The sequence below is a fragment of the Serinus canaria genome, chromosome 17 (assembly GCF_022539315.1).
Source record: "Serinus canaria isolate serCan28SL12 chromosome 17, serCan2020, whole genome shotgun sequence".
Lineage (NCBI taxonomy): Eukaryota > Metazoa > Chordata > Aves > Passeriformes > Fringillidae > Serinus > Serinus canaria.
The window spans coordinates 404,405-429,230 of record NC_066330.1 but is presented as its reverse complement, the minus strand read 5'-3'; the positions used below and the strand labels follow the sequence as shown (position 1 = coordinate 429,230).

Sequence of the window (24,826 nt, the reverse complement as noted above, 5' to 3'; positions counted from 1 at the left end):
CCTGCTCTGCTGTGTACTGCTTGGAGCTGGTGCTGCCAGGATGCACAAGGACTTTCTCCTTAAAAACACATTCTTTCCCCACTGGCTTTGTCTGGGCAGCCCCACAGTGTTCTGAAGCTTCTTCCTGCCCCAGAGCTCACATCCGGCTTCCTTTGGCTGCTGGGGTGTGCTGGGGACTGGATGGGGCCCCACAGCTGAGAACAGCATCCAGGGAGCATGCTCCCAGCTAATGGGAAAAATGTTCTTCTCATTGTTTTGGCCTGGAATAGCCTTGCAGTGAGCGGGTGGGCACAGGCAGCTTACTGCAGGATGCTGAGCGCCGTATCCTGGGCTGAGTGCTCAGTAACTGTAGTGGTAGCTGGGCATGCAAGCCAAACGCATATTGATAAAGAGAATTAAAGTAACATGCTGCCTAATATAGGTATTTATAGAATCCTGCTCCTTAGTTTAATCTCCCCATTGACTGTTTATGTCTTCATTCTTAAGTTAAAAGGTTCAGTAGGAGAGAAACCAAACTTTGTTGACGCTCTCACAGAGAAGTGCAGTGTAACTAATGATCTGCGCAATTGCCCAGCCAGAGACTCCCCTCTGACCTGTGCAGAGTTCAGAAAAACATTTATCCCAGTGTGCAACTGAGTTCTGCTGCTCCATGTCTGTTCCAGATGCATCCTGAGTGCCTGCCGCCTGCACAGCAGGCAGCTGCCCAGTGGCTGCAGAGCCTGTCTGCAGGGCAGAGCCCTGTGTGGCAGAGCCTGGCCCTGCTGCAGTGGCCACAGCAGGTTTGCATGCTGGGCAGGTGCTGTGCCTGCCGTCCCTGTAGCTGCAGGCACGGGGCAGGGGCAGAGGAAGGTGCTGGGCTCTCTGGGCAGGGCCAGCTCCAGGTGCTGCTCAGGGCCCCGTGCCGGTGCTGTGCTGCGTTACCCCGTGGTGACCACGGCCAGGCGGGCTGCCCCATGCCCAGCGCTGCCGCCATAGAGGGGCTTTGTGTGAGCTGGCACAAAGTGAGGATTGATGCCGTTTCCCCTCCCCCTGCCCTGCCAGCAGGGCTGCAAATGGCTCCCACAAAGGTACCCTTCTTCCCTCGCTCAGGACAGGGTGCCAGCGGGCTGAGGGGGAGGCACCAGGCTGCGGCTTGGAGCACCCACCCCTCCTTCTGTGCTGGTGCCGGGGACCCCCTTGCCCTCAGCCTTTCCCAGGCTGAGCTGGCAGCTGCTCACGTTCCTGCTGGGGCTGCTGGACCTCCCTCCACAGGCCCCAGCATGGTGAGACAGCCTGGGCAGTGCTCAGCAGCAGGCACTTCATCAGGGCACGTTTGGGTGGGCTGAAGGCACCGTGTGAGCAGATCTGCTTCCCTGCAGTGCCGCTACAGCTGGGTGGGAGCCTGCTGTGGTGTTCTTAACATGTTGGGTAATAGCATCACTTACCTGGATTTCAGTTCAGAATGGCCTCACAGAAGCTTACATCAGCATTCATTACCTCCCGGCTCCTTCCAATATGAAGTGAGAAGTCACCACACTATTGAGTGACTTGAAGTTTCAGAAAACATTCATGAAGAACAGATTGTAAGCTCTTTGTTAAATTCACGTTATGTTTCTTCCATGCTGTATGCTTGAGGATCTGCATTATTTGTGAGGCCTCTGGATGAGCTGTGGGGTGGCACACATTGGCACAGGGTCTGTCATGGCTGTGTCAGTGCCTCCAGCATTCCTGCAGCAGGGTCCTGTGCTCCTTGCCCACCCCAAGGACAGGGAGCCTGCTGGGAGAGGACGGGGAGCCCTGGGGCTCAAGGTGCACTTGCCATCATGCTTGAAGGTTTGAGCTGCTTTGGGAGTGAAGAGGGTTCACTTTGCTCTGTGTGCTGGATGCGTGTCCAGCACACTGGTACGAAAGCAGAGCTCTGTCCTGTTTGGTTCATCAGCAATAGTGTTTGCACCCTACTGGTCACTAGCACCTGTTTTGGACTCCTCAAGTAGTCTGGCTGTTCATGTGACATTATTATTATTTACTTAGGGCCCAGACTTGCTCTTTTTTATTGCCTGCAGCACGATGTTTGTTCAGACTGGGCATTGTGAAGTGTAAACCCCATTCCACTGGCACCAGTACTCACCTCTGCCTTTTCTAGAAGCAGTAAGTAACCAGCCATCTAAATGGCCTAGAAATACTGGGGTTTGATTGCTCTGAGGAGGGAATTGAATTAGGCAGCTCTGGTTCACGGCTTGTCTGGCTGTGCAGCAGTGATGCTTGTTTACACAAAGCACTGCCCTTTGTCTTGGGGTGCGTGGGGGGGCGGTTTCCTGGGGCATTCCTGCCTGAAAGCCAGAGAAGACTTGCTTTAACTGGCTGCCTCTGCAGGAGATCACATGCTGAGGCGGTGGCACCTTTCCCCATCCTTCACCTCAGTTGTTTCAGCCCCTTTCTTGTCCTCTCCTCCTGCTTCCTGCAGCAGCATCCCACCAAAATTAGTTGGTCTTACCTGCTTCTGTCCTTTTTGCATATCTCCCTCCCTTGACGTTCTCGGTGATGTGTCTTCTGGAAGATGCTCAGGCCTCCTCAAGGCCTCTCTGCTTTGTGCCAGCCCACCCTGTGCTTCCTCTGTGTTCCCTGCTGTTGGGGCTCCCTGCAGCCAGAGCGGTTCTGCATCCAGCGCCAGAGACATCTGTGCTGCTTCTTGAAATCAGTCTGGCTGATGGGGGTGTGATGGGACTGAGGACTCAAGGGGAACCCCCAGCATGTCTTTACACCCACAGTGGATGGGGAACCTCTCCCTAAAGCCATTAGGAGCAGATTTCTTGTTTAAAAAGACAGAGCTGCTTCAATCAGCCTGGCTTGGGGATGAAATTTGTTCTCTTTTTGGAAGAGAAGGGATTGAGCTTTGGTTTTCCTGTCATTGCTAGATGGAGACCAGCCCATGGAAGCAACAAAATGAGTCTCAGAGGCTGCCAGCCCAAATTTCAAACCTATTTGGCATTGCAAAGTAATGCCCACAAGTATACCCTCTTATCAAAAGCAAATGAAAGTGCAGAAGGTGTGTCTGGCCTAATCCTGTGTTTACCTTGGCCGCTGTGGTGTGTCAGCACAGGCACTGTGGCATGCATGTGTGCTCTTGGTTCTCTGGCTTCTGCTGGGGTGTGGTGCCCAGCAGGCAGCCCTTTAATTCCGCTCCTTTCTTCCAGGAGCAGTCCATGATGCCTGAGGTGCGGGACCTCTCGGATGCCTTGCCCGAGCTGCCGATGGATCCCATCACCGGCGTCGGCGTGCTGGCGTCCCGCAGCCGAGCGCCCACTGGATATGATGTTGTGAGTAGAGCTGTTGGAGCTGCTGCACTCAAGGCTTTGGTTTGCACTAATGAGCCTTTACTGTGCTGGGAGCAGCACCTCTTCCAGAGAGAACATGCCTTTGAACTGTGCTGTCAGGAGTCATTTGGTAGTCAGCTGCCCACCTTTCAGCCCACAGCACTTAGTACCTCCCTTCAGCAGAGGGCTGTGGGTGCAAATGTGCCACTTCATCTTTGCCCCTCCAGAGGAGTTTAATTTCCTGGAGGAGGGGTTTACTGAAACAGCTGGCCACTATGGCAAGCAAATTTAATAATCCTAGTAACATTCATCCTGAAGGAGTCCTAAGTATTGTACAAATTATATCTCTAAATAAATGGATCCCGCATCAGCTGTTTAATCCCACATATCAGCACTGCACAATGATGATGAGAAGCTCCAGAAAGGGAATCAAAGAGTTTTGCATCCAGCTGAAATTGCAGGGATGATTTTGACAGGCAGAATGCAAACCTCTAAACTAAGATTTGGCAGGAGACTGGCAGCAAGAAAAGGCAGCTGGATACAGCGTAGATGAATGTGTGAACAGATAAAGGGAGGTTGCTGTTCAACAGCTGCTTGTTCCATGGATTAGTTGCTGTGTAACCATCAGCAGGATGTTTCTACTCATAGATCAGTGTCCCAAAATGTGGAATATAAAATATTGACCTTGCAGAGATCTATAGAGAAAGATTTGGTCTGTAGTTCATCTCCTTTCTATGTGTCCTGCTCCAACTGTGCTACATCACACCTTGGGTTTCCAGAGCCTCACAGCTTGTGTGGTAGGAGTGGAAGCCAGCTGACTTGAGGCTTTGCTCACACCTCGCCAGCTCTGGATGATTTCATACCTTGTTCAGTGTGAAGAAACAAAATGGATCAGACTGAAGGAAGGACACAAGGGGGGCATTGTGAAAAGGCTCCTTAAAGACCTGGGAGGTTTTTATATTTACTGTGTTTTTCCAAGTGCTCATTACCTGTGTGAGCCAGGCTGTGTAATTAGCTGCTTGCCCTGATAAAGAAGCACGGGACAGTGTGAGACTTCTGATAACAGAATTGCATTTTGCCTAAATGGCTGGGCAGAGAGCACGCTCACCCCAGATAGCCTGCCTGTGGCTTAATGGGGAGTTGCAGCGCTAAGGCAGTTTATACTAAACAAGATAAAAGAGTCTTCCTGTGGCGTAATCCAATTATGGTGGTGGTGTAATGCTGGTGAATGTGGGTCGCTGTCTCCTCAGGGCACAGGGAGGAGCTGCCTTTGCTCTGGCTCTGCTGCCTCCCTGTCTGTTCACAAGGAGCACTGTCTGCCCTTGGAGCGGGCGTGGGGCAGTGCCTGCTGTGTGCTGTCCTGCCCCCAGCACAGCTGCCACGTCAGCTTTCCACATCAGCTTACCAGCCCAGCAGTGTGACACCAGGTGCTGCCAGCCACCCTTGGTGTCCTGTCCCCTGTGCAGCACCTGCTGTCAAGGGGCCATGCTGGGTGCCACACTGCTGTGACAGGGGACAGTGCCATGCACGAGTGTGCTGGTCTTGCCTGGGTGTTTGTGAAGGTGGCTGGTCTGTGAGTTAGTGCACTGGAGCGTTGTGTGGTGTGCCAGGTTGCCATTTCTCCATGGCTTCTCTGGAACCTGGTCTGGCCCCCCAAAAGCGTGAAGCTGAATGCACAAGGGCAGTGCTCAGCACAGCAGAGAAATTGTGTTCTGAGACATGGACAGTGTGCAGCCCTGGGTGGTCTTGGGATCTGTGTTTCTGCAGGTATGCAATTTCCTTAATGAGGCACTGACGGCAGATTGCTGTAAAGCCTTGAGGAAGGCAGCTGTGGCAGCTGCATCCCAGAAGTGTGCTCCCTAGAGCCCTCTTAGTAAGAGGTGCACACTGCACCCTGGAAAGGAGAGCCACACTCATCTTTTGGGAAGCATTAACAGGAGTGTTTCTTGGGATGTTGTAGTCCCCTTAGGCATCCAATGGCTTTGTGTGTCACTACTGCATCCTGCAGCATTCAGTTCTACAGGTGGATTCAGAGTTGTATGGGGAAGTATTTTCTCACATAGTTTCACTGATGGTTTCAAGTTTTGCAGTGAAGTAACCAGCTCTTTCTGAGACACCTTGGTTATTTATAGGCTTTACCAGTTTCCCTTTCATTTTTATCCTTCTCCAATTAACAACTTCATTTTCCCTTTTGTTATCTTTTAAAGAAGTCTCCAGGAGCATGGGTGTAAATTAAATGCCTGTAGATGTCCATTTCCCAGGTTCACATGGAGCCCCACGGCTCGGCCTGCTGCCCAGCTGGAGATGGCAGGTGGCAGTGCCTGGGGGGATGTCTTGGCAATTGGGACAGAGGCCTTTTTTCCTCTGAAGTGCTTTAGTTACTTCATAATCTCTATTGCCTTTGTGTGTGCTTAGAAAACAAATGCACTACTGGCACTTGGAATAGCTGGCCAGGCCTTTTCCCAGCTAAAGCACCAAAGACTTGATTTTGCCAAAATATACAGAGTGTCTGAAATTAGATTCCTGAAAATCCAACCAAACTGGCAAGACTGAGTGTCTGGGTGGGGAGGAGAGGTGGGAGGCAGGAGCCTGGGACAGGAGGGAGGTGTGGTTCCTGTGCAGCTGGGTTATTTGCCACAGGCTGAGCACCAGCTCCATGGTGGGGTTTGCTCTGGGGCAGTGCCTGAGCAAGCTGCAGACCCAGCAGGAACAGCCCTGACTTTGCCAGAGGGGCAGATCACCCTGTGGGGCAGGAGGTTTAAAGGACACGTTTGCCAAAGACCTGACTGTGGTGCAGTAACCCCATTCTGAGTGCAGTGCAGCAGGTAGATCACCCTGCATGTACTGGGGGGTCACACCTTACTGGGTGTCACTCTGTCAGGTCCATCTGTTTGTAGCACACAGAGAGGAGTGTCTCCCCCAGCCTTGTGAGGAGAAGGTCCATTCCTTGTGCCCAGTGCCAGGTGCCAGATCCTCTGTCTCGCACGTTCCTTGCCTCTCAGCCAAGGAAAGGCTGGGCAGGCTGGGGCTCTGGAGTGCCTGTCCTGCTGGCCTGCTCTGCTGTAGCCTTTCCCACTTGGCTCCTGCCCTGAGGGCATGCTGATCAGGCACAGCTCTGCTTTGAGATTTGCTGGGGCTTTGCCTTGCTGCAAGAAGTTTCCTGTTTATATGGCTCTGTTTTCTTTCCCCATGAGTTTTCTGACAAGTTCATTCATGCTTACATTCTCCTGGCTTGGCGTTCAAGCTAACCATCCCTAAATGTCAGCAGTTTTCCCAAACAGACTGTTTCCTGAATACCTTTTCACCAGGACTGATTTACCCATCACAAAGGAAGATGCATGTAGATTTTACATATTCCTAAATTATCAGTTTAGGAAAGATTTGAATTTAAAGAATTCAAATTCAAATTTGAATTCAAAGAATTCAAATAAGCAAAAAATTTTGCAGAAATCCTGTTCTAAAATGTGTCTGTTTAAAAATCAGGCATGTTTCTTTGTGGAGCCTGAGCACAAAAGCTGTGTGTGCTGTGCAATGGCTTGGCCTGAGCTGGGCCTTGTGAGCAGCAGTTGCCAAACTTGAGGGAGCAGTCAGCACTCTGCTGCTTTGATCAGACTGTCTCTTGTCTGTCTGCTGCACTCGGGGTAACAGAGGCCTTGTCAGCACACAGCTCTGGCTTCCTGTGCCCGGCGCAGTCTCTGCTCAACTAAACATGGGTGCAAAGGTGACAAGTGTCAGCTCTTTGTTACCAGGCCACTCTGGGGCCAAAGGCTCGCTCGCTGTGATTACAAGAGCCGCCGTGGAGCAGTTTGCCCCATCTGAGAGGCATCAGGCAGAAGTTCAGCTTCTGTGGAGCTTCAGGGCCACGCTGGAGTCTCCTGTTGGAGATGCCAGTTGGGTGTTAGTCTGATGGGTTAATCTTGTTTCTTCTACCCTTCTCCTTGTGTTTGTCTTCTTGCCTCCTCTCTTACTCAACAACAAACATTTTGGGGCTAGGGCTCTTACCAGCTTGCTCTGTGTGTGGTGAGTGCTCAGCTGCTGAGAGTAGAGCCCTTCCCCAGTGCATGGTGCTGCCTCCTGCCCACTCCTTGAATCAGCTGAAGTGACATTTTCTCCTGCACATGATGCTGTCTCTCCTGTGGAGGGTCCAGGGTCTGTTTCCTTACCCAGCACCATCATGTGGTATCAGTTTGGCTGGATGTGGGGCTGCATTGGAGAGGGACATTTGTGGGGTGTGTCCTCTCATGCAGCCTTGCTACTGAAACCCATCAGTGACCAGGGATTCCTCAACCTGCTTGGAAGCAGCTTTTTGACCTGGGAGCCAGAATTCCTTGATGGCTTTCCATGAAAATAGTCCTGAGATGAGTCAGTTTCTGTGCTCTGTCTCCCCGGACCCTCGCAACTCGCCCGGTGTGTCCTTGTGTGTAGGGTGGTAATGAATGCCTCAATGTGCTGACTTCTCCAAACTGTTGTTTGGAGACTGTAACTGAAGTTGCAGTTTCCTCATTAGAGTAGCCTTTGTCAGAGCATCTTTAATCAAGGGTCTCCTGAGAGACAGCATTTTTAGAACTTCTTTATATACCTCCTCTTGAAAGTTCTTTGCACTGCACCTTGCGAAGAAACTAATGAGATGCTGTGAAAGTTTGGGCTGCTGTTAATTAGGAGAGGTCTGAGGAAGAAGTACTGCACAAGTATTAACTTTATCTTGGCTCACATGTCTCTTCTCTTCCTCTGTCTCTTCTTCACAGGTTGCACAAACAGCAGATGGCTTGGATGCTGACCTGTGGAAAGATGGCTTGTTTAAATCCAAGGTCACACGGTACCTGTGCTTCACCAGATCATTTTCGAAAGAGAATGTAAGTCCATTTGTTGAGTGTCTGTGTGATTTGCATCTGTGCTGGTATGTGCTTACCCATACGATGATTCATTTTATGGAGCCAATTATAATTCAAGCAGGCGTTCTGCTGAGTTCGGGTGAGTAAGGAGGCAAAGTGCAATGGCAGAATATTTGCATTTTGTGTGTGTTTCTCATGGAAAGAAATTGCTGACAAAATCTTCTGTAATAAAAGAAGCACAAAGGGAATGTTGGCATTTTGGCAGCCTCTCACCCTTATTACCTGCTGCAGCAATGGGTGCTGCACACTCGTGGTCCTGATTCACGTCTAACCCAATTTCCTCAAGAAACAGACAATGCAGGTAGTGGTGGTGAAGGAAATGTTGGTTTCTGAATCCAGGGGCATCACAGATATTTTATTGCAGGATTAGCTTGCTTGCTTTGTTGGTTTTGGTGCTGATTCTTGAAAATGTGCCCACGTTGTGCATATGCTACCACATTCTTGTTATCTGGTCTGACTATTAAGTATGAGTTACTTCGTGATTAGCAGCAGTTGTCTGCCCACACTTTCTGTGGAGGAGAGGAGACCGTGTGCAGCAAGAGCTTCATGCATTCTGCTGTGGTTTTGGTTGAGGCTACTGTGAAAACTTTCTTTTTTCTGGAGGAACTGTTGACTTCTGCAATGAATGCACTCCATCTAGTGGGTAATCCTGCTTTTGGTCGTGCTTTGGATATTCTCGGCCACTCAGCTGGCAGGGTCTGGAAGTACCATTTTGTACTTGTGCTTTCACTGTGCCAGGAACAGAAAAGTGATGGCAGCTTCAGGGGCTGCTCACGGCTCCTGGCAGTGGAGCTGGGGGTTGCCAGTTCCCACCGTTTGACCTTTACTCCATCCGCTTCCCTGCCTGAGTCTAGATTAATGTAGAACTCCAGAGCTATGGGAAATATCACTTCCTGGGGTGGATGGACAATAATTGTGCTTTTCATCCTGAAGTATGTGCAGTTGCAGGAATAGCAGCCCTGGAATAGGCAGGAGGGCTATTAAATAGGTTTGTGCTGATTTGAGTATTAGTTTAACGGTGGCTACCTAAAATTGAAGTTGTCAGAAATAATTACAGGACAGAAGTAGCTGCTGGCTGCAGAGATGGTGTAAATACCCTCAGGTGGTGCCTGTTGGACTTTTGGCAGGAATCTGGGCGTCTCCATGGTTTGGGAGTACTTTCTTCATATTGATGAGGCATAAATTAAAGCAAAAGTTTCCCCTTCCTTCAGTCCTCTTGGCCACATGGGATATATGACGTGCTTCCCTGTTGGTGGCAGCTGGGGGCTAAGGGGCCTCAGTTCCCTCATCTGGGAGCAAGGGAGGTGAGAGGCTCCTCCCTCTCCCCTGGACACTGATGTGTTGCTCTTTGGGTTAGAAGTTTTACCATTCAGAGGCTCCTGTTGTGTTTAATAAAAGGCTGGGAACTCTTTTCTCCTGAAGAGCAATGTTGTAGTTAGTAGAGTTAATGCACTTCAGGTATCTGGGTTAGAGCAGAGTCAGTCTGCAGTGCCTGTTTAGCAGAATCATCCTGGTCAGCAGTTTACAGCATCTGACATTGCTGTATCTGAGTGTGGGGGGCCCTGGATGGTGGCTCTCACAGCTGGGGAGCTTTGTCCCCTTTTCTGCTGTGCACCTGGCAGAGCTGACTCCCGGGGTTCCAGCAGCTCATTGGGGACACCTCTCTACCTGTCTGCTGCTGATTGAGGAGTGGTTGGTGGTTTAGCAGAAAGTTGCCGCTGATGTAACACAGACAGCTAAAATAAATAAAACATGAAAGATGAATCAGCAGCAACTGCTTCGTCTGCTGTTTGCTGTGCCAGGACCATGTTAAGTGACACATTCAGGCTTGGCAGCATCCAGCACTGCTTGCTCCAAGATGCCCTGGACATGGTGGTCAGAGACATGTGGGGGCTGCCTGGCTTTGGCCTCTTCACATGAGCAGAGGATGTGTGCCCCACTTGTGTCTGGTGGGACAGGGCTGCAGGTCTGCTGACCCCTCTGGTCAGGAGCTGACCATAAAATGCAGGACCTCCCAAAAATAAACTCACTCCTGTCCTCCCCTTATTTCAGAGCCTGCAAATTTAAATATTTTGTAAGAAGTTCAGTGAAATAGTCAGAGAGTGCAGGTTTGTCTGAAAAACTCTTGCCAGATAAAAACTAAAGGAGGCACTTTGCAACCAGTAACAGTAAAACTCAATGACACAGTTTGATAGCTTGGGATTAAAATTTAATTGTGCTGTGTTGTTTTTCTAGTTATAAAGGCTGTGCAGTACCTCAAATGTGTTCTTTCTCACGCGACCCCAGATTATTGGCAGCAGTGCTGGTTTTATCGAAAACCGCAAAGAAAATCTGGTCTCTAAACCATTGTGGAGGCTGTCACTCTGAATTGGGCTCTGAGCTCTTCAAGCCTTGATTAATAGGACAAGGCATGAGTTCAGAATTCATATGGACTCTAAATGGAGTTTGTTGTTCCAAATGGCCTGTGCTTCTGGAGTGCGCTGCATTTGGAGCTAGAACCATGCCTATTCAGTACTGATTAGCTAATGCATGTAATAACTTTGGCTCTGTGTGCATAAGCCATCATCCTGTAATGCTTTTTGCTGTTACTGTCATGGAAATGTCATGTTGCTCTTGTAAATGTAGAGTGTGTAAGAACTGAGGCGACCTGCTCAGTGGATGGCTTGGTGAAAGTAATACTTCAAGCTGCTGTGCCTGCAAAGGGAAGAACTGTCTGTGCTTCCAAAGATCTGGAAGTAAGGCAGTGGATGAGGTGTTAGAATTTTAAATGCTGAAAGTTGTCTAGTATTTCCTAGTCAGTCATTATTTGGTTCCTGCTGAGAGGACCCATGCAAGGGTTGCCTTGGTAGTTCTTATGGTTTCTAAAGGTAAGATACATTTCTCTGGTCAGATACAATGACAAGGCATTCAGGCTTCAGCAGGTGTGAAGATCTGGGGTTTAATTTGGTGGCATTGTCATAATCAACTGTTTCTTGTCTCTCTCCAAAGAGTCATTTAGGCAACGTCTTGGTCGACATGAAGCTCATTGATATCAAGGACACTTTACCTGTTGGCTTCATGCCCATCCAGGAGACCATTGATACGCGTAAGTACATCTGCTCCTCAGTGCACTCAGTGCTTGTGTGGTCAGGCAGAGGAGAGCTGTGTCCCAGGCAGAGGGATGCTCCCGGCACTTCTGCACTCTGGGGTGGCAGATCTGGGCTGCAGTAAAACAGCCTTTGGTTTTCTTGTCCTCCTCAGGCTGTTTAATGGGGCTGCCTGTCTGTCTTCACTCACCTGCTAGAGTCCCATGTCTCTGCGGCAGGAAGGGAGAGTTTCTGTTTTCAGTTTGAAGAGTGGACTGGGCCCAGCAGGAGCAGAGCTGCTGTGCCAAGGGGTTCAGAAATGCACTAATGGAAGGGGGTGTGGGTTTGTGCCCTCCCACTGTACATCTCCTGCTGTGGGAGAACACAGGCTCCTGTCCTGCCAGCAAGTGCTGAGGGATGTCAGGTATGTGCTGGCTGACTCAAGGCACAAGTGCAGTGTCCAGGGGGAATATCATCCTCATTTCTGCAAGGCAGAATTGCTTCACTGCAGCATGCAAGTGAGCAGTTCCTAAACAGTGTGTTCAGCTCCCCTGGGACTTGTGCCAGGAGCAGCTGGAGCCACGTCTGGTGGCAGGCCTGCTGCTGTGCAGCAGGCACCGAGGGCATTGGGCTGGCAGGGGACAAGCCCCACGGGAGTGGAGTGTGAGAGGATGGCAGGAGTGGTGCTGGTGCCTGGTGTGCAGCTGCTTGTCACAGAAGGGCTGGTCCCAGTACATGTCAGTGATGGAATCCAGCCCAGGAATGAGCTGAAAGGGGTTACATGAACCTGCTTTACAGGGAGTCATTCATCTGGGGCTGCAGCACATGAGGGTGGTTTTTCAGTCACTGTGATCTGGTTCTGATTGGAACCTGTGGCCTGGAAATGAAAGACTCTGAAGACTGTTCTTCCAGGTCACCCTTTGCTTCTGGAAAATTCTTGGGCACTTGTGGTATGAGGTAGAATTGTTGGCTTATCTTGCTGGCCCCTGGGAGTGCTGGAGCTTACAGTGTGCTGCTTCAACTTCTGTGGAAGTCCTGGTGGACAGGTGGAAGGGGGCTTTGCCATTAGTTTGAAATGCATTGGGTTGTGACTGTGACAGTCTTTAAAGCAGAGGCACTGCCTGTTCTAAGGAAGTGGTGTGAAAGACAACATAGACAGAAGCAAGTAGTCAGCTTTGTACTTGCAGAGAAAGTCAAATAAGAGGCACTGATTTTGTTCAGAGTTAGATTTATGGTTACAGGTGTCTCTGTGCTCCTCTCAAATGGCAGCTGATTTGCAGTTAATACATTTAATACAGTACTTCTTGGTAGGTCTTGAGGAGATTTTCAGGAAGCCTTAAATCCTAGACTCCTAAAATGAGTTTTAGGCACTTCAAACAGAAGCTCTACTTTTTCAAAGCAGGGGAAGGCTAGACTTCAGGGTTGCAGGTATTTACCATCTTTAAAAACACCACTGTAACTGCAAGCTGCATGCACAGATGCTCTATTGGCACACCTCACACTGTCTGTATGGTTATTTGTGCTGGTGCAGCAGCACATTTCAGAGGCTGGAATGGATTGCTGTTTCCCAAGGTGTGGATTATGAAACAGGAGGAGCCTGTGGAGACAGGGCTGCTTGCCATCTGTTGAAGTGACAGCATATTTTAAGTTGGGAGATATTTGTTCACATTAAGATGAAGGGTTTTTATTTTGCAGGCACTTGTTTGTAGTTGCTGGTTTGCAGATTTTCATTTAGCGTCTGCTCTTTAGATTTTCAGTATATCAGTAGACTTCTGTCCTGCTTTCCAAGTGCCTGCATCCAAACAGGAACTCACCTTGCTCACCCTGAGACTCCTTAGGGTGAGATGGAGCATTGTTTTCCAAGCACTGCAAATCTGTGTCTGTGTGCCAGGGCCAGCTGTGGTCACAGACAACACCAGAGCTGGCTGTGGATTGTGTCTGCGTGCTGGTAAACAGTCTGAAGAGCTATGAATTCATTACACAGATAAGCCTTAACTCTGATGGGCTTGAGTTTTTCGTGATGGATAACATGGAAACAATTGCTCTGTGACACGTAGCAGAAAGGGCTGTGCAGTGCATTCATCCACCCTCAGAGCCCAGGTCAGAGCAGCGCAGCTGCCTCGTGGGAGGTTCTGGCACTTACTGATTTGTGAATCTGGTTTGTCCTTGCAAAGAACCAGGGCAAACATGGTGGGAGTATCATTTCTGTGCCTGCTGACTTGATGAGGAGATGTCACTAACACTTGGGATGTGTGAGATTGGGACAGACAGCTCTTGCACACAACCTCTCTGCATGGCAGGCTCTGCCTGCTCCTCCTTGCAGTGGGTTGGAAGTGGCTGGTTGGAAGCACATAGCAGAATGAACTGACTGGTTGTATCAGAAGCTTCCAGGTACATTCCTAGAGGCAGTGCTTGTGGGAGGAATGTTTAGATACGACTGTCCAGGCCAGTGAGGCAAACAGTACCTGGGGAAGAGCAAGGGAATGCGAGTGGCATGCAGAACTGGCAGAGTCACTTGCTGTTCTGTGCTGTGGGACAGCACCAGGCACACGTGGGGGCTGATCTCTGCAGCAGGCAGGAGGAGATCTGGTTATTGCAGTGCCAAGAGCACATCTGATAGAACATTCCCCTCTGAATGGCACTGCACTGACTGGTTTGTTGACATATGTCTGTTCTTTGGCACCAGTTCTGCCATAATTACCTGCCTAATACCTGGAGAGACTATAAATAACATTTATACTCTAATCTTGCATAAACCCACCCTGTATCCTGGGTTGTTCTTGCAGAAGAAGTAGCTTTCAGAAAGAAGAGGCTGTGCATTAAATTCATCCCTCGAGATTCTACAGAGGCAGCGATCTGCGATATCCGAATCCTGGGGAGATCCAAGCAAGCCCCTCCTCAGTACACGTTCATAGGGTAAGTACCCCTCGCTCTGAAGCTGTTGTCAGGATTGCAGTTGTACCAAAGCAAGGGCCCTGTGCTCCTGTAATTACCAAGCAGTGGCTTGTAAGAGGTGAAGCTTATCATTAGAAAAGTCCAAGTAAGTACAGTGTTACTGAGTTTGATGTAGGAGTTAACTCACCCCTCCTTTTTTTTAATTACCCTTGTTCCCACTGAAGAAAGGTGTTGGTGAGACACGTCAGTGCCTGATGCTGGTGCTGTGTGTTGCTTTCCCAGGGAGCTGAACAGCATGGGTATCTGGTATCGGATGGGCAGAGTGCCGCGCAACCACGACTCCGCGCAGCCTGCGGCTCCTCCCGCCCAAGCACCGGCCTCAACGCCCGCTCCCAACCTGCCCAGGTAGGCTTTCTGCATTCCAGCTCCTTCTGCTTGATGCTGCATGTCTTGTGGTTACTCACCTTGCCTGGGAAACCAAGACCAGGGTGCTGCATCGGCACGGAATGGTTGTGTCACAATCTGATAAGGGAATGTGCTGTGTGTTGAAGTATTTGCCTGCTGGAAGTTCCTTTGCCTGTTGTTGTGTAAGGAAAAATGGGTGAAGAAGCCAGAAGACAGGAAATGCTTGCGGAGGAAGGGAAACAGCAGACTGTACCTTTCCTTTCCTTTCCTATGCAGGATGTTGTGGCTTCCAACACATATATGTTGGAAGGGTGAGCCAGAACTACAGCCAGGCTGATTGTTCTCTTTAACCAGAAGGAGGGAGAAGTGACTCTACAGACTTCAGTAGGGAAACAGGTTTTGCTCATCTCCAGGAGCAGTCTGTTCATGGTTTGAAGTACTGGTTCTTGGTTTTTTATTTTCTTGTACCCAGTTACTGAGCTCCAGTTATGCAGCTGACATGAGTGTGCACAGCAGCCTGCTCATCCAGTGGTGACTGATGGGAGCAGCACTGCTGGGCAGTGGTGTCTGTCCAGGCTGTTCCCTCTGTGTTACTGGCAGTATTTCTCTGTGTGTATCAACAGATGTGCTGGTGTGTAGACTTTCATGTACCAGTAGTGCTGTACTGACAGCTTACTTGCTGGATTTCCCTGGACAAAGAGGTGTTGTTAAGCAACAGACCAGCCCAGACAGTGACGAAATGGAGAACTTTGCACTCCTGACATTCACTCCAAAAGCACAGCTCCCAGTGTGAATTGGCTCCTGCTGCTGAGGCTCACAGACTGGGCCAGGCTGTTGCCAGGGGACAGCACATTCTCCTCAGGTCCCTTTGTGCTTTTGCCTATTATGTGTACATGTATTTTTGCAGTAGGCATTTTCTACACTGCAGACACCTTTTCAGTATTGCAGTAACTAGTGAGAGCTGGAATTTCAAAGGAAGCAGAGAGGAGTTCCAAGGCCCAGTTTGTGTACAAAGGTCATAATACCACATGGGTGGAAATTGCTTGTGTACTTTAGAATCTTTACAGGTCATTTCAGAGTTATGCTTTTAAACTGCTGTAGCATGTTCCCCAGAAGGCTATCCAGTACCTCCTTAAGGCAGGTGTGTACATTTGAGCCCTCACCCATGACCGAGACTGAAATCTACGGTCCTGTGGTGGCCCTTTGAGCTCTCCAAAGCATTTGGGTGTTTCTTTCACTGAGAGTTTTGCTTGGTAAGCTGCCATGGCCTGGCACAGTGCTTGCTGTCAGGTGTACTGCAGGCAGACATGCTGTCATGCTTCTCAGAGATGGAGGCAAAAGAGATGAAAAGCCAGCAGTTTTCTGGAGATTCCAGCCTGTCCCACTAGGACCTGAGATGTTATTCTGAACCTCTGCTGGACATAAGCTAGATGCCAGCCCAGGCCATGGAAGATCAGAGAGAAAAATGTCTTGATTTTAGAGCACAGATCTTCATTTTTATTCTGTAAGGAGTTCTGTCTGGGCAGATTTCCACAATAAAGAAAAAAAATTATCATAGCAAGAGAATGTCAATGGCAGTGCTTAATCACTGAATGTGGAAGGGTCACTTTATAGCTGACCAGGGAAGGCTGCAGAGCAGTGTCAGAGTTGTTGGCAACAGGGCCAAAATTAGAGCTCAAAGCATCAGTGACAGTCTGAAAAGAAGTGTTTACAAGGCTTATATATTTTATAACCTCTTGTTGTGCAGTTTATGGTTTACAATGGCTGCAAGGAAATTGGATCAGTTTTGTTTTACTTGCCAAATAAAGCAAATGTCAAAATAGTCAATATAAAATGTATTCTAATTTGGCTGAGTTAAACCAGCCAGTATGCAGTGGAATAATTGAATGTTACATTAATGCCTTGTAGTAAAACCCACCTGTCTGTAGCCAACTCCACTCTCACACCCCATGTGTGATTTACAGGTAACTTTTACACCACCAGCCTGATCATTCAAAGCATCTTTCATGTCTGTTTTTTTACTTTGGTTATTTATTATCCAATATATTTTTTAAGAAATAGAAATGTATATAAAGGTGCATCCTGCAAATATTTAATTATTACAGGGAGCACAGACAACTTGAAGGCCTTTTCTAACACTGTCAGCAATGTGGTGAGTTACTCAACATAGTGTTTGTGAAAGATTGTAGTCACAAGTGATCTCTTATTTTCATGTCATCGTAGAGAGAGGAGATTACACTGGCAGCCAGTTTGCTGTTTTATTCCACGTGGATATATCCTGACAGGAATAGCAGTGGGTTGTTCTGAAGCTGCCTCAGTGGTGAGGCAGTATTGGTGAGCAGTGCTGCAGGGAGCACTGTGGGGAGTCTGCTCTTGGGCTGGTCAGGTACCTCAGCTGCTCTCTTCAGTTGTGTCTGCTTTTAGAATAATTCTGAATCAAGAGGGAGCTTCAGAACAATTGCTAACACTGGATATAAACTAAACCTCTATGTACAACTAAACCTAAAATGGAAGGACTTTTTCCTGTGGATATATTTTTTTTCTGCACTGGCCTCTCTGCTCTGTAAGGTGCTGATGGCAGTGGATGGTAGCCATCACAGAGTTGTCATGTATCAGAGGTGTGAGCTCCACAGGTTGGTGCCCATCAGCAGTGCTGCTTCTGCATGTCACAGGCTTATGGCTCACAGTCAGGGCTGCACAAGGGGAGGCTTTGTTTGACAGTTGCTCTGGCCTTCATTTGGTATTTTCCAGCCATTTCTTCTCCTTTGTGTTTTCTTCTACAGGCATCTGGCTTAGTGGCCTCCAGCAGCAGCCCTGGCAGTCCCGCTGAGGGTGGCATGCTGTGCCCTGAGCATGGCCATGCCACTGTCTAGGCCATCAAACTGCTTCACTGTCTTCTCTCCAACTCTTGGAGCAGCTTCTTGGCACTAATGGCAGTCTGAAGAAAAGCTCTTGCAGGTTTCCATCCTGCTGCTAAAGGATGGCTTTTGTAGTTATGTGAGGGAGCTTGATGTAACTTCCCTCGGTTGATGTGTTGTTGTTGTTCCCTCTGCTCTGTGCACGAGGCTGGTGCTGCACGGCAGTGTCATTTTGGGGAGCAGGGAGTGGTCCTCCCCCAGAGGAGGTGGTGGTTACAGGTGACTCACCTGACCTTTGGCACACTCTTGCTTCACCCAGCTTATGCATCTGCGATTCCCAGACCCTAGCAGGGTCTCAGGGCTCAGCTCTGCCAGGCCTAAGACTCCTGGATTTGTGGGGGACGTTCTCCTTGGGAGTCTGGTTCCAGTGTTTTGGGAGCAAGTCCCTGACTGCTGTGAGTATGCACAGAGCCATTCTGCCTTGCAGCTGCCTGTGTGGTGGCTCCATCCCTGCTGCTGTGGTGCTCCTTGAGCCCAGCTGGCTTCTGTGGCTTGGGAGCATGTTCAGCATCCCTCCTCAAGGTGCAGCAGGAGCCTGTGCCACTGTCACCCGAGCAGCCCGCTCAGAGTTTGTCAGCTGCAAGCAAGATGTCAGTCAGAGCTGTCAAAGTGTGTTTCACAGTGACAGACATAATTGCACTTAACTTTTTGTGTGGATGTTATCAATCTGTGACGGATACTTTGGGGAAAGGAGCACTCTGATTGCAGATGTTGTGTCACAGGCATTTAATCTTCCTCTTGGAGAGACCGGATTCAGTCACAACCTTCACTTGTTGCTGTGAGGTTTTGGAAACGTAGATTTGCACTGACCCTGGAATCATTCATTGATTTGGTTTGTGAGGCTGTCATCTGGAAGGTTAATGATTTACTGGAGAGGGAAGATGTGGCTGCAGCCCACTTGCACTCCAGTGATGTGTCAGCGCAGCAGTCGCTGTGCAGGTTCAGAAGGGTAGAGCTCCTCCAGCTGCCTTCCCAGGATGTCTGGCCCAGGGGCTCTGTACCCCCTGGGCTGGTCCCACGCAGCTGTGGGTCCCTGCTTCCCTCCCTGCTTGGAGCAGGTCAGTGTGAGGTGCTCAGGGCTCTGAGCGCTGCTCTGGCAGAGCACTGCACCGGGGAAGTGCAGCTCTGGCTTTGATACACAAATAGCAGTTGCTCTATCTTAACACCTGGAATAAGAGCAAGATGTGTGAATTTTCCTTCTGAGCTCCCAGTTACCTTTTCACTAGTTAAGCTGGCCCCTCCTTAGGAAAAGGAAACAATTTGTTCCTGTTCTCTGCTCCCAGTGGAGTTTCATGTTGAGGAATGTAGGAATTTCTTTGCTAGGCAGAGAAGTCTGATTTTTCAAATTGATTTATTAGCAGGGCTTGAAATTGGTGGTGTAAGCTTGGGAAGGGATCAGTCTGTGGCTTTCTGCTGCAGGCTGATGATGTGCAATCGAGGCAGGTCATAAAGCAACACCAACAAGCCAGTGTGGAGACCCAAGCTGGGGCTGGGATGCACCAGCCTGGTTCTGTGCAGTGTGGTAATGGAAGGGAAGCCTTCTGCCTTTCCTATTTTTTAAGTAGCTACCCTTTTATTTAGAAATAGCTATAATAATTTATTTAAGTCATTGAAAATAGATTTTTATGAAGCATCTGTAAGGGAAAAGGTTCCAGGGCTTCAGTGCTGTTTTGCTGTGTTGTAGAGAAAGGTCAAATCCTGAGAAAGCTGCCATTGCACAGGGCAGCCACTGCTGGTGGTGTGAGGGCCAGAATGCCTCCACAGAGCAGTGGGGTTCTGCCTTAAATCCCTCCCTTAAAACCACCTTCTGACTTGCAGCTAATTGTAAAATCATTTGCATTGGAAAATACCTATAAGATCAAGTAAAAAAAAGTAGTTACTAATTATTATATTTTGAAAATATTATGTGGCTTGAATGCTCAAATCACTTGCATCATGAAACACAGCACAACATTACTAGTTTTAAATTACATACTTACCAGGAGCCAAGGATGTCATAAGGGCTGAGGTCACATCTCAGCAGCAATGGACTGAAAACGCCGTGAGACTGAAACAGTGAGTTGGAGCCTGGAGGGAGGGTTTCCATGGATCCTCTCTGGTGAGGGTGGTGAGGAGCAAAATGTAGGGCTGCAATGCCCGTGATGTGTATAGGCTGTGCAGATCTGAACATGATGGTTTGGGTGGGTGAGGGGGGCTGGCACACGTTTCTCCAGAGTCTGGTTCCCATAAAGGATTTGTTATGAAACAGCACTGGCCGTGTGGCTTGTGTCCAGCTCAGCTGGATGAAGACGTGCAAAAATTGGTCACAGTCCAGTGTGTTTTAGTGGTAGAAAATGATGATTAGGAAAAAATGTTTAAACAGTACGGTTGGTTTCCAGGCACAAGAGTCCCTTGCAGCAGCTGAGAAGGAAAGCCATGAACTGTAATTAGAAGGAGCCTGATGGATTTGGCCAATTTTGAGAATGCATTGAAAAATTTGCGGAGTGCTTTGAGTGAAGAGGCTTCAATCTTAGAGTAATTTTTCTTTATAGAGCGTCCTCTTCTGCTACAGCAGTATTTCTGGAGGCATGTTTTCTTTGGGGCATAGCATAGGGTTGTTAACTCCAAACTGGAGGTATCCGTTTGGAGAAGCTGTGCTCTGGGTTGTTAAATACGCCCCGCAGGGAAACTGAGCTTTTTCCCCCTAAAACTTGTGTGTTGTCTGCTATTTAATATGATCTCTGCCACTGCTGATTTGTAATCTGTGCTTTCACCCTGAAAAGCATGTGGTTGTGTTCAGATATTTCCTTTAAATCAATCACTTTCACCATTTTCCAAAACACTTCTTGAGTTTATTGCTTTTAGTAAAGTGTTTGGACTGTCATTATTTATTACTGGCAAAGTGCTGACAATGTGCTCTTCCCAAATGAGTCTTTATGTGGAATATTTGTTTAACAGGTTTTGCAGGGGAGGCGTGGATGTCCCTGCAGGCCGGGCTGTGCCTGCAGCCCTGCAGGGCAGAGGGGTCTGCCTGGCAGCCCCCACCGTCCCCAGCACGGGGCTCGTCCTGAGAGGGGCTCTGCATCTGCCCTGGGAGCCTGGGCTGCACTGCGCTGATTAATTGGGCAGAATTTAAAATCCTAACCCAGGAAGCTTCCACCATGTGTAATTTATCTTTCTGGAGTATTTCTGCTGTTTGGCAATTTTTCCCTACTGCTTCATTATCTGAAAACTCCTGACTCTGGAGAGCAGCTCGTGAAGGATGTGGAAGCCGCGTGCTTGCCGCCGCAGCCTCCCGAGACACGGCGCTGCTCAGCTGAGACAGCCACTTCATAAGCACTTCATGCTTGCACTGCCAGGTCTCGGCTCTTTGATGCAGCCTCTGCCTGCAAGGATTTAATGGGCTGCAGCTCAGACTTCCAAGCGGCGTAAATTAAACTTGTTGGGGTTTTTTCTGTTGTTTGGCAGCTGCTCTGTCCTAGTTACTCAATTGCTCTGATCTGAATTAATCCCCATGTAGAGGAAGCTGCAGGAGCTTCATTCTGCATTAGGCCTTTCATTTTGGGTTGCTGGTCTGAGCAGACCACGTGCCCTGGTGAGCATCAGCGGGGCTGCTCCTCCTGGAGAGAGGGGGTCAGCACTGCGTCCCCAGGGGTGCAGGCACTGGGGAGAGGCTGCCCGAGGCACCCGCTGGGCCCTCCTCCCTTCCTGCAGCTGGGAGAGCTCAGCGGGGACATCTGAATGTGGAAAGAATCGCTCACTCTCTTTTTCATTCTCTCCTGCCATTGGGCTTTTATAAAATCTGAATCTGGCACCCCAGTTCTCATTGACTCTTAGGAAACAGGATATTTTAGTAGCTTGGAATGAGATGAAATGCTTGCAAAGCCCATATGTTGCTTGTTTTAGGGAAAGGGTCAGGGAGGTTTTAAAAAGTATTTAAATATTTGGTTTACACGATTAGAATAGATTGTCTGGAATGAAGTCCATTACCCGAGGTGATTCTTGCCTCGTAGTTTAGGTTTTCATTGCAGTTCTTTGGAGTATGAGGTAGGTGTTCTGGCATCTCAGTGCCCCAACACAGTCAGAGTTAAGGGCTGTGAAGAAATGCTGTAGCTGGGATCTAGCCACTGCTGGAAGCACAGATACCTGCTGTGGCAGTGGCTGCCAGCTGCTGCCCGGGAAATGCCTCCTGCCAGAGGGGGGGGTTGCCAAGTTCATAGAACCCCAGCAGCTTCTTTCTCAGAAATGTGCCTCCCATCTCCATAAGCAAAGCTTCCATGTTGGATTGCATTTCTTGAGAGCTGCAGCCTGATATTAACTCATTTTAGGTGTGTTTCAGCTTTCTACAGCTAGAAATTTAATTGTTCTGTTCTCCATTTTTCATGAGGAATGATCTTTGCATGATCATTGTTTATGAAAAGTAAGGTTGGTGGTTTTTTTGTTTCTGGTTTTTTTTTTTTTGAAAGGTATTCCCATGAAGTTTTGCAGCACTGTTCTGAAGGTTGTTGTGAAAAAATCAAACTTTGCTGGCTGATGGTTCAGATGCTGCTCTGGGTGTCACACTCGTACCACCCAGTCTGTCACTGCTGGGTCCAAAGCCCAACTTACCATTGGGTTTTTGCTGTACATTGTTGATATTTTTATATAAATTATGAAGCATCCTTTGCTATCTGGCACTTCCCCTTGTGATCCTCTGTTCTGTTTTATGAGTACTTGCCCCCTCACTTCAAAAGCAGTTTATCACCTTCCTGCAGACAGTTCTTAATAACAGGTTTGGAACTGTCAGGCATTCCTGGGCCTGTTTTATGTGAGTTTCTCTCCAAAAATGTTCAAGAAGTGGCCATAATGTGCACAGACCTCAAATCCCCTTGGCCTGCATGTGAGGGATCTCCTCATCACATGCTGACTTGTTCTAGGATTTGCTGAATAAAAGAGCAACTGAAGTGAAGAGGGTGATTAAACTTGCTCTGAATTGTCCTGAAATTATCGTATGCTGGAGAAAAATGGGTTTGTTATTGGAGCAGCGCTGGAGCAGCAGGGTTTGACTGCAGCTGTGCAGGGGAAGGCTGGAGCCCTGGGCCTGGCCTTGCCAGGACCTTGCATCCTCCAAACTGCCTCGCTGCTCATCTTTGGGGAGGAGCAAAGCTGCTTCTGGTGACAGTTCAGAAGGCAGATAATTGGCGTGGGGATAGTCTCCGTGAGTTGCCGTTCCTTAACATCAGAGAGTCATTAAAGTACTAATAATTACTGTTAATATCTTTCAGTGGAAACTTTCTGAGTAAACGAGTGCTGGTGGAGGCAGCATTTAACGGCCGCTGCTGGCATGATCAGAATGCAAATAAGTGTTATTAGCCTAATGATTTTGCTGTCACCACGGTGTGCAGCAGTAGTGCTGTGAATATGTCATGCAGTACCCGTGAATTTGGAAAGTGTGTCAAAACACAACTTCAATTAGTTTGCTCTAATTATGACTCTAGAGAGTTCATAAGTATATCACTCCTCATTAAAAGAGATTTTCTTATATGGATTAATACAGCACATAAAGGGGTGTTTGAGCGATTGGAGGCAGGGCTGTGCAGAGGGAGGGTGCCCATGGGGTGCTGGAGGTGCAGCAGGTCTGGAGCAGCACTGGGCTCCAGCCCCACGCCAGGAGCTCCTGGTGCAGGGCCAGGGCTGGGAAACCTCCCAGGCAGGAGCAAGTGACTGTGCCAGGTCAGCTGTGGGCAGCAAGAGCCTGGTAGGTGGTTCTGGACAGGCTCTTCCATTAAAAATAACCAAACCAACAACAAGCCCCAAACCCAAAAAGCCCTGGAAGGAGCCACAGTTGATGCTGAAATAGAGATACAGCCCAAAAGCTATGCCCTGGTAAAGGTGAAGGAGCACAAGCAGTCAGAAGCACAAGCCTGTGCCAGCCTGGCCTCTCCAGAGAGGCCCTTTGGGATGCTGGGTGTCTGTTCCCCTTTCCCAGGATATTTGAAATGCATTTTGCATACTGCTTTGTCACGCTGCCTGATCATATTGCAGCTTTGCAGAACGGGAGGAGATTGTTGTGCTCACAGGTGAGCAGTTGGGTAAGGGTTAAAGTAGTAATTGTTTAAATCTTTTAGGCTTTCCTCCCAGTTCTGTGATAATTTGATGAAGAACTTCACCCTAATTAAATATTCAAATTAGGAATAAGTGTCAATATGGCTTCCTGGTGCCTGGAATGATGATTAATTGTATTCAAAACTCTAGTGGCCGCTGTAATCTAAACCAAACCGTTGTTCTTGATTATTTGTGCAACACATTTACCATGTTTTTGTTTTAAAATTTAAACTAGTAATTGATTTGCCATATGCCACAGAACTGCACATACTTTCACGATATGTGTTTAGGAACTTGGGGACTTTGTAATTGGGATTTTCTTGCTTTTCAATGGCAGCCTCTTTTTTTTTGTCTTCTACAATGCAAAATGATTTGGCTCTCACAACCCATAAGGAAAATGCATTATGCAATCAAGTTTGTAGGTATAAGCTATATTGATCCTGGCCAAAGTTTACATTAATTTAAAATAAATTAGGGTTTGTTTCCCATTCTTCCCTACAATGTCATCTTTTATAAAAAGAAGGAGGGAAGGGGAGAGCTGATTTCCATCCAGCAGTCACTGCCCTGTCTTGTGCAGCTAATGTTCTTCTTGGAGACATCTCTCTGGCTGTCTGAAGCAGTAGAGTAATGGAATGCCCAGTTCCTCCCTCAGGGACAGCGAGTGGTCCCGGGGCAGGCAGGCCATCATTTCCAGACACCCTTGTTACAGCCACAGCCAAGACCCCAGTGCCTCGTGGGCGAGCAGTCTGTCCTCATGGCACACCTGGCACGTGCCCACCCTGCAGTGCCCCACTCGCCTGTGGGCTGCCTGCTCCCCATGGGCTGCCCTCTCCCCATGGGCTGCCCCCTCCCCGTGGGCTGCCCTCTCTCCCCGTGGGCTGCCCCCTCTCCCCATGGGCTGCCCTCTCCCCATGGGCTGCCCCCTCTCTCCATGGGCTGCCTTCTCTCCATGGGCTGCCCCCTCTCTCCATGGGCTGCCCCCTCTCCCCATGGGCTGCCCTCTCTCCCTGGGCTGCCCCCTCTCCCCATGGGCTGCCCCCTCTCCCCATGGGCTGCCCTCTCTCCATGGGCTGCCCTCTCTCCATGGGCTGCCCCCTCTCCCCATGGGCTGCCCCCTCTCCCCATGGGCTGCCCCCTCTCCCCATGGGCTGCCCCCTCTCCCCATGGGCTGCCCCCTCTCTCCATGGGCTGCCCCCTCTCCCCGTGGGCTGCCCCCTCTCCCCGTGGGCTGTCTGGAGGCCTGGGCTCAGCTTCTCCTACAGCACAAGTTGGTACAAACTTCTAAAAAATACTCT

General features: G+C 49.1%; 1 protein-coding gene across 9 annotated transcripts in view; it reads left to right on the top strand.

The window, feature by feature from the left end:
* MVB12B (multivesicular body subunit 12B) overlaps positions 1-24,826 on the top strand; it is a 54,677-nt gene that overhangs the window by 3,017 nt on the left and 26,834 nt on the right. For 4 of the 9 annotated variants that reach the window (XM_050980790.1, XM_050980793.1, XM_050980791.1 and 1 more), the window contains exons 2-6: positions 3,174-3,296; positions 8,039-8,146; positions 11,174-11,270; positions 14,037-14,166; positions 14,428-14,550. In XM_050980790.1, the coding sequence (XP_050836747.1) occupies positions 3,174-3,296; positions 8,039-8,146; positions 11,174-11,270; positions 14,037-14,166; positions 14,428-14,550 (581 nt within the window). Of the gene's footprint in view, positions 1-2,010; positions 2,128-3,173; positions 3,297-8,038; positions 8,147-11,173; positions 11,271-14,036; positions 14,167-14,427; positions 14,551-24,826 lie in introns of all 9 variants that reach the window. The other 5 variants (XM_050980795.1, XM_050980798.1, XM_018917547.3 and 2 more) reach the window with 2 other exon arrangements.